The sequence below is a fragment of the Chelonoidis abingdonii genome, chromosome 2, assembly GCF_003597395.2.
Source record: "Chelonoidis abingdonii isolate Lonesome George chromosome 2, CheloAbing_2.0, whole genome shotgun sequence".
NCBI classification, from domain to species: domain Eukaryota; kingdom Metazoa; phylum Chordata; order Testudines; family Testudinidae; genus Chelonoidis; species Chelonoidis abingdonii.
The window spans coordinates 222,991,021-223,005,672 of record NC_133770.1 but is presented as its reverse complement, the minus strand read 5'-3'; the positions used below and the strand labels follow the sequence as shown (position 1 = coordinate 223,005,672).

At 40.6% G+C, this 14,652-nt stretch overlaps 1 protein-coding gene across 7 annotated transcripts; it reads right to left on the bottom strand.

Moving 5' to 3' along the window:
- Nucleotides 1–2,917: 2,917 nt before the first annotated feature.
- Nucleotides 2,918–14,652, bottom strand: RNF138 (ring finger protein 138). Of its 7 annotated transcripts, none has more exons than XM_032765260.2 (8): nt 14,572–14,652; nt 13,616–13,742; nt 12,367–12,532; nt 10,857–10,972; nt 9,271–9,342; nt 8,685–8,790; nt 7,711–7,818; nt 2,918–5,967 (listed from the first exon to the last, which is right to left on the bottom strand). In XM_032765260.2, the coding sequence occupies exons 2-8, from the start codon at nt 13,720–13,722 to the stop codon at nt 5,899–5,901; spliced, it is 744 nt and encodes a 247-aa protein (XP_032621151.1). In that variant the 5' UTR covers nt 13,723–13,742; nt 14,572–14,652; the 3' UTR covers nt 2,918–5,898. The 7 variants fall into 7 exon arrangements, with proteins under 7 accessions (XP_032621151.1, XP_032621154.1, XP_032621150.1 ...); XM_032765263.2 differs by lacking the exon at nt 14,572–14,652 and adding an exon at nt 14,378–14,518; XM_032765259.2 differs by lacking the exon at nt 14,572–14,652 and adding an exon at nt 14,095–14,240.

Sequence of the window (14,652 nt, the reverse complement as noted above, 5' to 3'; positions counted from 1 at the left end):
CCCATTCTGGCTAATAATAACCACTGATAGACCTACCCTCCACTAATTTTTCTAGTTCTTTTTTGACCCTTGCTATAGTCTTGGCCTTCACATCCTCTGTCAAGGAGTTCCACAAGTTGATTGTGCACTATGTGAAAAAATACTTACTTTTGTTGTTTTAAACCTGCTGCCTATTAATTTCATTTGTTCTTGTGTTATGAGGAGTAAATAACACTTCCTTATTTACTTTCTCCACACCAGTCATGATTTTATACACCGCTATAATATCCCCCCTTAGTCATCTCTTTTCCAAGATGAAAAGTCCCAGATTTATTAAGCTCACCTCATACGCCAGCCATTCCATACCTCTAATAATTTTTGTTATCCTTTTCTGAACCTTTTCCAAGTCCAATGTATCTTTTTTGAGATGGGGTGACCACATCTGCACGCAGTATTCAAGATGTGGGCATACCATGGATTTATATAGCGGCCATATGATATTTTCTGCTTTATCATCTAACCCCGGGGTTGGCAACCTTTCAGAAGTGGTGTGCTGAGTCTTCATTTATTCACTTTAATTTAAGGTTTCACATGCTGGTAATACATTTTAATGTTTTTCAGAAGGTTTCTCTCTACAAGTCTACATATTATATAACTAAACTAGTGTTATATTGTAAAATAAACAAGGTTTTCAAAACGCTTCGTTTAAAATTAAAATTAAATTAAAATATTGATCTTACACTGCTGGCCCACTCAGCCCGCGCCTGGTCTGGGGGTTCTGTTCATCTAGGCCAGCAGAAGGCTGAGCGGGGCCTGCGGCTGGTACCCCGGCTCGCAAAGGTCCGGCAGCCAGAACCCCAGCCTGGCAGCAGGCTCTGTGGGACCAGCAACCAGGACCCTAGACCAGCAGAGGGCTGAGCAGCTCAGCTCACTACTGGCCAGAGGTTCCATCCGCCGGCTCCTGCCAGCTGGGATCCTGGACCCACTCAGCCCGTTGCCAGTCTGGGGTCTCGGCTCTGCCCACATATAGTGGGTACCTACCTTCTCCCTGGTTCTGGCCCATTCTCTTCCTCCCTCTGCACTGAGCTGAGGGTGGGAGTGCACTGAGCACAGGGCTGGGGGTGAAGGGTCTGGCCAGGAGCTAGAATGAGGGAGGGGGCTCAGGGTTGGGGCAGGAAGTTTGGGTGTGGGGCACTTACCTGGGCAGCTCCCATTTGATGGAAGGGGTGCAGGGTGGGAATGTGGGGTGGGGGTGCAGGAGCTCCTGTTTGGTGCTTGGGGATAGGGGATGTGGGAGTTGCAAGAGTCAGGAAGTGGGGGTTTTGTGGGGGGTTGGGTATGGGGGGGTGCAACAGTCAGGGCAGAGGGTGGGGGCACGTGAGAGGGCGCAGGTGTCAGAGTGTGGGAGTGCCAGAGTTAGGGCTGGGGTGGGGGTGGAGTCAAGCAGTGGGCTGGGTATGAGGGGGGTACAGGGCTCAGGGCAGAGGGCTGGGCGGTGTGTGGGCAGGGGGACGGGTAGGGGGCTGGAGGAGATATACCCCTATTCCACCCACCCACTCCTTCCCCCAGGGCCTGCCCCTGCTTCTTCTCTGCCTCCGCCAGGAGCAGCGAGCACACTGACTCTGCTCCTTCCCGAACCCCTGCCTTGTAAGGGCCATCAGCTGATCGGCCGGCAGGGAAGCAAGGACAGAGAGGCAGAGGAGGGGCAGGAACCCAGCACACTCCCTGAAGAGGCAGGGAAGCTGGCAGGACCAAGCTTCTGCCCATAGGCATGCGCAGAACATTTCATTAGGGTGTGCACCCAGGGAGCCCTGCCCTAGTCCTGCCCCCATCCACTCCCTCCTACTTCTGCCCGATGATACCCCAGACCCAACCCCGCTCCTTGATCCTCCTGGGACTCTTGCCTAACTGCCCTCAGACTCCAAATCCCCCACCCTGCTTCACTACTCCCTCCTGGGACCCACCCATCTAAGCTCCCTGCTCCTTGTCCCCTGACTGCCCTAGGACTGTACCCTACCTGTCCGACTGCCCTGACTCTAATCCACACCAACCCAGACAGACCCAGGTCTCCCATGTCTATCCAACCACCCTGCCCCTGAAGAACCCCCCAAACTAACCCATAAACCACCCGTCCCTGCCTGAGCCAACCCTCTCCACACCCTGCTCTGACAGCCCCAACCCCAACAGCTCTTGCCCAACCCCCCAGAGATACCCCCCGACTTCCTTGCTCTTGTCTCAGATGCCTGCCCATCCACTCCCTGCCACCTGACAGACCTGGGACTCCCAATGGCCCCCATCCAACACGCCGTGACTGGCCCCAGAACCCACCTGAACCACCCCCCCAGGATCCCACCCACGCTGAGAGTGACCTGGGTGAGAAGGGCATGGTCCAGCAATGCAATCAACCATATCTTTCCTTATGAAATGTTGCCTTGTTTAAGTAGATATATGGCTTGTCAACACAGTTACTCCTGATCAGGTCCATCTGTAAACAAGCCCTTAAGATATCTCTTCAGCAACCAGATTTGCCATCTTCGCTAATGGCTGCAAGGCCACTCATACCCCTCCCTTTAATACATTCTGGTTTTACCGGTGATGACCCAGGGGACAGCTGTAGTTGAATCTGCAAGTAGACTTCGAAGCATGTACCTCTCTGCACTGCTGGAACCAGTCTTGTGCTTCTAGCCCCAAAGGTGAATGAAGAACATAAGGCCTCTGTCACTATATTGATATTGACCAGCTCAGAACGGATCATACTGTCAAACCAATATTAACTCACAGGACAGGTTATTAGTAATGTGCATGCTTAAATATTTATCATCATTTAAACTGTGATGCCACTAGAAGTAGGTATAGAGTTCCTGAATTAGAATCTCAAAGGACAAATAATTCCCAGCCTTATGACAAGATCCTCCTTGTTAGAGAGTGAAGACACACAGAAAATAAAGTGTTTTAATAGAAAACCAAGAAGGTACAATTCAAGCATCAGACACCTGTCTTCAACATCAGTACATTAGAATGTGTTAATAAAATGGTTTCTCAACAGCACACTTCCAATAAAATGTGTACACTTTGTGCAATCATCACCCATTACTAATATACAGCCTCCTCCTGGGTACATTTGAGATGCAGAGTAGGAAAGAGAATGACAATGGCAGTATAATATCTGACCAAACTGTTTATTTTCTTGTCATTCATCTGTGATCTAAAAAAATGTAGTTGGAGGCTGTCTCACTATAATAAAAATATAAAAACTTACACAAGGAAGATTTGCCAATATAAAGTTTACCATATGCAAAATAGGGAAAACATACCAGGCATTAAGGATTTTTATACTGCATTTAAATACACAAGATAGAATGCAGAAATGAAAATTACTGTTCAAAAGATTAAATTCCTTGTAACATACTGCAAAAGGATCTGTTATTTTTAAAATATGAATTCAAGTCTCAAAACATTTAAACTCCACTAAAATTTTATTTCAATAATCACATCAAATGTGAATTATTAATTATTGCTGTAACAGTAGAAGTATTTGTGTCTCTGAGTTAGTGTTTCAAAACGTAAGTAATTTAAACTAGAGTTTTCAAGACATGTTCAGGTAGCTGAAATGACTGGTTCAGAGTCAATCAGGTGTTGATCTCAGAATGATTCAAAATAATCTGTATTGGCTCTATGCATTTATTGCCATCTCCACTATATTAGTATTTTGTTGATTGAGAACAAATGTATTCATAACTGAACTTTGAAAAATAAACAAATTCTATAAGAAGTGTACACAGTAGAAGAGTTAGCATGTTCTGAGCTTTTATTTTTTTTTTTTAAAAATTACCAACTTTTTAGCAGAAGAATACCTTGAAATTTAATCCCCTCCCTCACATTTTAAGATATTGTAAACAGGCTAGAACTTTAGGGGATCTGTGAAATAGCCCATTCCGCTACATTTTTGGCAATTTAAGCCAGCAGGAGAGATAGTATCCGTTTACACTTTCAAATAAAAAATAAACATTTCAAATAATTCATATATATCAAGCATTATAGCTCTATATACCTCCCTCTCTCCCCCACCCACTGTAGGTTCTGGTTTTTACATACATTCCAGTCTGGACAGATCTGGAATACGAAGCACTTAAGGAAAATGCATTGCATTCTCCAGATTACTTCGTTTGGAAGTAGAGGTTTTCCAAAGGCACAAATGAGTTAGCCACCTGAATGCCATTTGTACTGTTGCTTGTGCTTAGACAATACCATTACTCAGATCACTAGCTGCACAGCAAAATTACTGGATGTTCTCTTTATGTACACAACACCTATGTACAATAATGACAGTTAGGGATATGGGTTAGGGGAAAAATATTGTGTCCCAATTGACTAGACCTCTACCCTGATATAAACACGACCCAATATAACACGAATTCAGATATTATGCGGTAAAACAGTGCTCTGGGGGAACAGGGCTGCGCACTCTGGCGGATCAAAGCAAGGTCGATATAACGTGGTTTCACCTATAACGCGGTAAGATTTTTTGGCTCCCGAGAACAGCGTTATATCAGAGTAGAGGTGTATTTGGAAACATCCTATATCTCCCAGCCTTGGGAATTCTCCATACACCTGATAAAGCCATTTCTTAAGCGGCATGCAAGGGAACAAAACAGGGCTTTTTGGTTCTTATATATAAAGGTCCAAACTTAAAAATAAAAGTTTTTGTTTTTAAAATTGTGGGAATATCAAGTCTTGCCTTCCCTGTTTTTGTTGGAGGTCATCTCGGAGGGAGAACTAGAACAGGAACTTTTGCAGCCCTTAGTGCACGGTATGGAGGTAGTGAATCTTCTCAGCAAGATTTTTTTTCCTCTCAACTGCTTAGTCAGGTTTACAACACAAGTTAAAGTTTTAAACGACTGACAAAACATATATCAATGCCTTGATACCAATTATGTCCTAATCCTACCAGTTTTCAAGTTTAATGTCTTCCCTGTTTTTCATGGTAGACACAACCCGGATTTCTAATGTAACTAAGAAAAATTATGTAAATTATGTAAAGTTATGCAAAACACTCTGGCCTTTTTATCAAAAAGACACACACTTTTTTCTTTGCATGTTATCTTTAAATTATTCACAAGGCACTCAGTCAAGTGACACAAAGCACTTCCTCTCCCCACCAGTTTGCAGGGTGCATGGGAAGAGCTCACAGCCTCTCCACCCAGGAAGCAAGATGTCCTATTTTAGTGATACACCAGAGAAACAACAAAATAGAAATAATTTCCTTCAGGCCATGATATAGCATTCTTTCTTAGTGATGTAAGTGAAACCAATCTGCTCTAAAATGCTGCACTATTGAAAAGAACTATTTCAAACTTTCCAAATTGGCCATTTTCACTTTTATTATTAGAAATTATGGTAGTAAAAATATCACTTCAGCTTTAAACAAAAGTTATACACAAATATTCTCCCGAAGATATAATTTTGTAAATGAAACCCTGACTATAAAAAGCAAAGTGCAAAACAGCATCTTTGCATCTGATTCCCATCCCCTGCCCCAAATTTGGCATTAACAAAAATATAACTGCAAGATCAACAAAACCAAGAAAATGTACACAGAAATCAAAAGACACCAGTGAATAGCTCCAGCAAGGTCCCCACTAAAAGTAAAAGAACTCTACTCAGTAAAATGACTTAACATCTTTCCAATAGCTGTACGATCAATTATGCAGAATTAAGAAATATAGTAATAAAATTTACTCCATTTTTTTTCTAATCAAAAAGCATTTTAAAAACTCTTGTTCTTGGAAAAGATATTTAACCTGAAAGAAAAAAAAAAAAGATACTGAATTCCCTTTTTATTAATATACATTTCAGATTACTGATTGGATTCATGTAGCTTTTCCCTCAGAGTGCGGTAAGATGCAGAGGACCTACACTTTAAATATTCACATGACAAGATTCTTCAACAGCATTTTGGTACTGGGTTTCTTCATCAAGCTGAAGATTCTAAACACAATAAGACATTTGATCAAAAACTGAGAAACGCTATACACGCTTATCAAACTGTTTGACTCCATCTTGTTCTTTGTATTATTTGTTGCTCACATATGGTACTGTAAATGGCACCTAGATAGAGAATCTCTTGTGTTACAATATATGCATCAAGAACAGGATGAATAAAAATCAATGAATTTAAAAAAAAAAATGTTTTACTTAAATTGGATTTCTGAGATAAAATGTTTTTTTTGAGGAAAAAAACCTATCTAAAGATAGTTTTAATTAAGATACATTATAGCTCAAAGATATCTCATCATGGAATAGGGATTATAAATTCTAATTCTATAGTATGAGAATATATTCATGTAATGTTTAACAAAAGTTTTGTAAACGAATTCCAATAGTTCATGGATTAGGGATCCAATCGTATGGGGCTCCAGGTGTTTCTGTATAGATTAATCTTTCTATCTACCCAATGGGACTCAGTGCTCAGTATAGAAGCAACCGTCAGAGATGCTTACTTTTTCAGTTCTCAAACTGTGGACTGTGTCTCCAGAGATAATATGCTGCTTAACAGCAAAAATGTTTTTAAATAAATAAATAAATAAAATATAGAGGTGAGAAATAACAGACTTCAACCCTATTGTCCCTCTGTAAATTTGTGTACACAGAGTCAGTCCATTACGTCTCTCAAAGTGCAAAGTTTCAAAAAGTTCAGTGAAAAAAAGATTGTTGGGGGTGGAATAGATCTGGACAAGGAGAAGAAGTCTGGAGATAAATCTGAGAAGGGAGGGACAGGCAATAGAAGCAAAAGTGAAACTATTTGAGCAGCGTACTCCAGGAGTCTTGAGGTCTTTCTGAGTGTAGCCTTCATTGATTTAAGATCTACCATATCATTTTCTCACTAGAAGGGAAAACCTATAATAGCAGCAGGCTGTAGGAGAGACCCAGTTTGGGTCTCATCTATCTCTGAGTTGTGAAGAATATGTATTCAGGTTATAACAACCAACAAGAATGCCCTTGTATGTAGAAATCCATGATTAAATCGAGTCTTCCTGATTTCCTGATTTAAAATCAATTTGATTTAAATCAAATCCACCCTGATCAAGAAGGTTGGCTAAACACTCAGTACTATATCTTACACAGATACCAAAGAGAGATGAAAGCAGAGGTGTAGAACTCTTCAGCCGAATGAACCCAATCCATCTCCTCTCCCTGATTTTATTATGGACTAGTTAGCTACGGAGAGGGATTCTCTACCATATAATTCTTATGAGAGGGTTTCCAGTCAGCCAATATACCTCTAGGACATCAAAGGTGCACCCTAAAACCGCATTTCCAAGGCCTCTGATTGTTCTCTCTTTTGGTTGGCAAAGCAACAGACACCATAAAGATGGCAGTCTAGAGTCTGTCACACTTCCCTTGAGAATAGGGGTAGTCTTGGGCACCTGTACAAGGCTGAAATTAGCTTTATGCAACAACCTCGTCTACACTAGATGGGTGTTCAGCATGATTTAGCAGCATCTGTTGCCAATACCACTGTCAATGGCAGTTACTGTTTATAGTGTAGACAACAGTTTAGAAGTGGCAGAACTACTGCTAAATAGCAGGTTCCACAGCAGCTAAGCATGTAAAAGTTGCAAATCTTTTGTGGGCTCTGCAGCCACAGAGGCTAATTTAGTACTTCCCTTCAGAGAGAGAAAAAAAGTTTCCCATTTCTTTGAAGATCAAGAAAAAAGGAAAAATGCTTACCACAAATTCTCCATAGTCAAACTGGTGTCTTAGATTTAGATGGCTAACAAGATTTCTAGTAACCTGACTGGGATCTGCCCATGGAAGAGACACACAAATTGGACAAATCTAAATTTGAAAAATTATTTAAAGAAAAAGTATTAGCCAATAAGACGACATCATTATATTGTGTATTCTATGTAAAACCTTAATCTGATACTTATCTACCTCAAAAGTGAATGTACTAGAGTTTTTACATAAACATCATTTTGAATGTTACACAACTTACAATTTTCCAGAACAATATGACTAACATTTGAGACTGTCAACTTGAAGTTTAGTATGTTTTTTAAAAGAGGTTAAAAGTAATTTGTTACTACATCTGCCTGTAAGTCCTTCTGCCAATTTGCCTTTTAAATAAAAATTTCCTGTATTTAAAAAAATTATTCTCTCTTCTGCTCCACTCATGTTTGTGTGGGTTTTGCACACAACTAGAGTGCAAAAGGAAACTATACAGAGGAAACAGTGAAACTGACTACACAGAGTAAAATAAAAATATCTTTCCCTCTTTATCTTTTGGTTTTAGAAATGTTAGGTTTTACATGTAATAATAGTAAGTTACAAGACAAATAAGATTTTTAAATTGACAATGTTTCTATAAGTAACAGCAGTTCTAGTTAAGGGACCAGAAAATAAAAGCATCAAGCTCAAAAAACAAAACAGTTTACATTTCAATTCAACACAGCAACTGAAACTAATATGACGAAGAAAAAAAAATGCCTTATGACTGAAGTGAAGAAAGAAAAGTTATAGTTAACAGGGAAATGTTTTTGAATGAAAACCCCTTCTTCAACTTAACTACCGTGTCATCAATGCAATTCTTTTCTTAGAGCATAAAATGCTTGTTTGTAAGAGCCCACAGAAATTAACTATTACTCTAAATAACTAAAATAAGGGAAGTTTAAGGTGCTTACATTGAAAATATATATACTTACTACAGGAACTATCTGATAAAGGTGTCTATTGTTACAATGATCCAGTAGGTGCTGCCGGGTAAAGTTGGTTTCCTGACACAGGGGGCATTTGAATGTGGGATGTGCACTGGAAATGGAAGTTATACAGTATTATATGGATCTATTAAAACAGAATTTAAGAGAGATATCAGAGGGAGATGACATAACATCTGCTGACGTTGTCATAGCCTTTTTTGTTAGTAGTCAAAATAAAGGAATTCTGATGCCATTTTGCTAAATTGTAAATTTCAAGCAAAACTGTAGATGTGTGTGTCAATATGTATTCTATTACGTTAGGGAGTTTAGACAATTTTTTTGTCTTTTTTATTAAGGCCATACAATGCATCCTGGAGATTCTTCAAGTAAGAAAAAGCAACAAGAGTACCAGATTCTAACTGACAAACTTGCACGTACATGAATCAAAGGATTTAAAAAAAAAACATTTTTTTGAAGAAGTTTGTCAGACTCTCGTAAGAAGTTTGAATTGTCTTCTCCCTACTGGAAATATATCTAGAACTAAATATGGACAACTTAATCACTTTTACAATATTGAATTGAAGAAGCCTACCTTGCATCTCCCTGAAGTGTCTGAAGATTAGCCATCTCTCCGTTATCAAATGTAGATGTATCACTCCTATTACTTCATATAAAATGTTAGATAAAGTATACAAGTTTAATTTGTGTTTGAATACCTAAACACCAAAAATATAGTTTTTGTAAAAGAAAAAAAAAATCCATTGAGTCCCATTAATTGTAAACTGATCATACAGGTAGAACATATGGTAAGCATAGATAACATGACAAAAAAATATCACCCCTGCTCAGAACTTTTCTTTTGCACCAAATGTTATTTTTCACTTGGTTAGCATGATGAACTTTAATAGAATGCGAAGTAATTTAGTATGAAAATAGTGTTTAGTATATGCTTATCTATTCAGCAGCAAGACTGAATTTTTGGGGCAGGGAGGGGAACAGGAAGAGGATGAATAGCTTCAATGGCAGTATGGACTGTGTAAACAGAAGACAGGGGCTGTCTTCTAAAAGGAATTAGACAAATGTTGGCTCAGGATGATACTTTACAACAGTAGTTAAAGGCATTAATCCTCCATAATTTGAAACTGTAGAAAGGAGTTTCTGCAGTTTGCGCACACTAGGTACTTCATACAGTGTGTTATAAGCAAGAATGCTACTTTCTTTAAATGCAGGTTTTGACCATGTATCTTTAACTAAGCAAGGCCAAATTGCTCGACTGTGCATGTCTTATAGTGTTAGACATGGGAATTCTGAATGTGTAATTTGGTGTGCAGTAACATGACAACTTCCAGAATATTTTTCCAACTCAACCACTTCAGAGCAGTATGGCGTGATAGTTATGGAAAATGCCCATATTTGAGTACACTTCCACATATTCCTCGTTCTTTACCACAGATTCATTTGAAACTCAAATGAATTTTTTTTCCCCCAACTGGTCGAATTACTAAAAATAGATGGTGATAAACGAAGGTACGCAATATGTGTAAGTATCTATTAAACTAAATGTGAATTCTGAATGCCTGGCTTTGTTTTTACTCCGGTATTGGCAAAACAGGTTCTTTAGCCTTATGGCTTGCACCTGAGAGAGGGTAAATGGCATCTGGTTATATAATTTATAAACCAACAGGTAAAGATGCAAAAGGGCTATTATTCACTTTCAAGATTAACTCAAGATGAGTCATATCTGAAGACAAAATCCTAAAGAGAAGACAGCAACATTTTGAAACAAGAGGAGATTAGTGACCATCTATCCATTTAAATCCATTTAAATAGTAATAAGAATAAGGGAAAAATAAAACTTCTCTAAACCTAAGAACAATCAGACCTCCCACAAAGCAACTTACTCAATTGCTGTTAAGGCAAAAAAAAAAAAAAAGTTGGAGGTACAACTTTTAGGGAAGGCTTCTAGAAGTTATTCCAAAACATGCTGTAGAGCACTTTTCTAAATCCCACAGAATGAAGAATAAAGAACAGGATCTAAAGGTTGTTTCTAGAGAAATATTCATTTTTGAAGCACAAGAACATAGACAATACTGTTTACAAAAAGAAAATGTGCCCTAGAAAAACTATTTCCCTTTCACAAAAAAAGGATCTGAGTCATACATGAAATACACTAATTACCTGTTCCCTGTTGAATCTTGGGAAATCTGAATGTTTGGAACAATAGAAGGAACACCATATTCATCCTGATACTTCTTACATGTTTTATAATGGTGTCTCATGCGAGAAAACCTAACCTGTAAATGAAATTTCAAACCATTTAGATTTTACAGTGTAACTAGAACATCTGGGGAAAAAATTACGGTACTTCTGCCAACAGATAAAATAATGCATGTAAGAAAGGAAAACAGAACAACCCTGTATAACAATATATTAAATTCTAATTCCTCTTCTAATGCAACTTTAACAACTACAGTCTGTATCCACTCCATCTATGCATTGAACACTTAATAATGTATTAGGCATTATATTCAACTCTTGATACAAAAGGAAAAGGCACTATGGGGTATTCATTTGTTTTAAATACACCCTTCCCCTTCAGCAATAATGTACTACTTTGTGATCCTAGCCCTCTTGCCATTTATGCAGTCAGTTACACCTCAAACTAACATTTTCAGGGATTCCTATTGTCAAGCAGGAGTACTGGCTCCTTTGAGCTCAATGAAGAGTTTCACAGAAGGAAGTGAGAGCAGGACAGCTACAGATAGAAATATGTCCAAAGGTTCTAAGAACACATCTTTCACAGCTGGTATGCTCAATGATGTATGTAAGCCACTTTGTTATTTCCAGTCTACCAGTTTGCAACTGAGTGTAAATGGCATTTGGTTTTAGAGTTTATAAACCTGAATGTTTAAATGATTCTCTCACCTTATTTCATTTTAAGCAGAGATCATGAGCAACAAAGCACCAAACTCAGTACTAATGGAGAGGCTTGTGTGATATGCTGAGACCCAAGAGTGAGGAAGGGTAATATTTAAGACTTCTTGGATTCAAATGCTTCATAAATAAAACCTATTGGGTGAAATCCTGACTCCACTTAAGGTAAGACTCCTATTGACCTCAGTGGGGCCAGGATTCCACCCATAGTGTTTTGAACATCAGTGATCTCTTTACCTAAGGGAAAGCAAAGATTAAATAATATGGTCGTGTTTAATGGCATTTGTATTGCTGTTTGCATTTTTTATTTTTGAGCTCTTCTGCTGTAAATTTGAGCATTTTAAAAAAATATAGCACATTATGAGCTCTTTAGTTTATTTTCTAGTTGTTCTCCATTTCTCACTGTCATCGTTATTCATGTTCTCTTGGCCTGTTTTAGAGTTTCCATTCATTTCTCTCAGTTATTTTAACTTATGGAACACTATCAGTTTGGCACTTTACAAAAAAGAAAGTTAAATCTTTCTTGAAAAGCAACTTTTTCAGCAGCCACTTTGCTTTGATTTCAAACTTTGTTTCATAGCTAAGGACCAACTTCTACTTCAGATGCATGTGTCTGCACACCTGCCTCACTTGGTGCTCAATGCTGTAAGTCTTTAACTACTGGACATTAATGACACACAGCAGCCTGAAGAATCAGGTCCTAAAGAAGGAAAGTTTATTCGCTTGTAATAAGTAACTTTTATGTTTACTCCACCTGTTTTTCACAGCATCTACAACACCCAGAAAGCTTCTTCATGTTGTTTTCAACATCCAGAGCCCTTTTGGGACACGATCTTTCTTTTTTAGTCACAGTTCCACGGCATAGAGGACAATGTGTTCCACTTTCTCTGATTGCTGTCAGGAAACATTTCCTACAGAAGCTAATTCAAAGTTAACACAAACACAAATTAGTAAAAAAAGAAAAAAAAAAGTTGGGTAGGTCAATATTTTCTGCTTTAGCACCAAGGATAGTTGAGTAGCTATATTATTATTTATTATAAAAATTGTAGAGTAGGGCCTTGAATCAGCAATAAATTCTGCAGGATAAGGATAACTGGCTGAAGTCTGTATCTACAAGTCTTCATAAAAACAATAAAGATCAAAAGAGGAAAAGTTATTATAGAAACATACTACTGATCTCAAGTTATGAGATGTTTGGTAATTCATTTTATACAGAGATTGTACTTTCTAATTCCAGTAAACCTGAGTTGTATAACTTGAATGATCATTAATGATACTGAACATGTGACACTGATCAGATGCTAATGTTTATTTCTAGACCAATAGTAAAATAGCCCAATAGTGCAGCCATTTACTCACCAACTGCCCCCATAAATTCCAATTTGTTGGTTTTTGCAGTCCCCCTTACTTTCCATATATAAACAGCATTCTTTTAAGTGTCTCTGTTGATTTTAAAAAGAAACTTTTGGGGTGGTTTTGGCAAATTTCTAGTTTGTAATTAAACATTTCTCAGAAGTAAGTACACTTTTTGCAGCATTGTGAATGACAGCTAGAAAATGAAACTGATTACACTCTTTCCATTTTCCAATCTGAGAGAATAGCCAACAGATAAGAAATTAAGTAGCCATTCAATAAGATTTGTAAAATTATTTCACTTCTAAATATGTAAGATAACATTAGTAATACAGGCAAGGAATTTTTTAAAAAAAATATTTTTCACCTGATGGTTCTTTCATTACAAATGAAATGAGGATGATAAAAACCCTGAAACACCTCCATACACAAGCTAAATTCAGCATTGGATAGAGGTTTATTATCAGCACAGTGGACTGGAAAAGCTTTAAAAAGATCTGTAAAGTTTTACTGTATGTATCATACTGCACTAGAGGCTGCTCCCAGGCCAAGTGCTGGAAAGCTGGGGGGGGGGGGGAGGAATAACAGCTTCTCAGGAGACTAGAGGACAAGCACTCGTAGAGGGGAAGGTCAGGGGCAAAGATACCTACACGTGTTGGCAGGTTACTGTCCTCACAGGCGTTTTCAACACCTCCTGGCACACGGGACAGTAAAAATCCTCTTCATTGAAACAAATAGTGGCAGGTTCCTCAGCCATGGCAGTGAGTCTTGACCGCTCTGTGGGAGGAAGGGGGGACTCACTCACGTAGGGAGCTTTAGGTCTTAACCGATTTCCCCCTTGTGGGGATGAAGGGCTGGTGGGGGAACAGGCCTGTGCCCTCTGGTTGGCAGCGTCGCTCGCCAGGTTACTTCGAGGGGGCGCTGATGCGAGCGGCTGGGGCAGAGCGTGCTCCGACTGACCAGGGCCAGAGCTGCAGGAAGGCGGCGGTGGCCAATGGGGAAGGGGGCTGGCACCGGGAGGGGATCGGTCTCTCCCCCCTCCCCGCTCTGTTTCCGTCTCTCTACCGGGCCCTAATGGCAGCGGGAAGCGCCCTCCCCCCTCCGGGGCCGAGAGCGCGGCCCGCGGTACCTGGCGGGGGCCCCTTGGGCGGGGCCGCCGCTCCAGCGTCTCAGGGTCGCTCAGCCGCAGCCCCCGCCGGACTCCATGCTGCAGCCGCTGTCCCGGGGCGGGTTTCCATGGCGATTACCTGCGGCTGGGCCCGGCGGGATTGTTATGAAACAAGCGCTCCCTCCGCCCCTCCCCCGTGGCCTGGCTGGTTGGCCCTTGCGGGACGGCCCCGTTCCCGCCGCCACCCCGCTAGTGCAGAGCCCCCGGGAGCCCGCCACGCGCCCTGCCGCGCCCGCCTTCCCACCCCTTTGCTCGAGCCCCTCCGCCGGTGTCAGGCCCTGAGCTTCCCCTTTGCGTCGGCCAAGGAGGGGCCCAGCCTGTGACAGCAGTTCCGGGGCCCTGGGCGCCCGGCCCGTTCAGCCTCCAGCCAGCCCCGCCGCTTGCACCGAACGCCTCTCACGCCCGGGGCGAGCAGCCCCCGCGTCCCGTGGGAGCGACCTGCGTTGCGTTCGCACGGGGGCCAACCCAGCCTGGCAGCAGAGGTGCCCGCAGCTCCCTCCCTCTTTTGTTTTCTGCTGT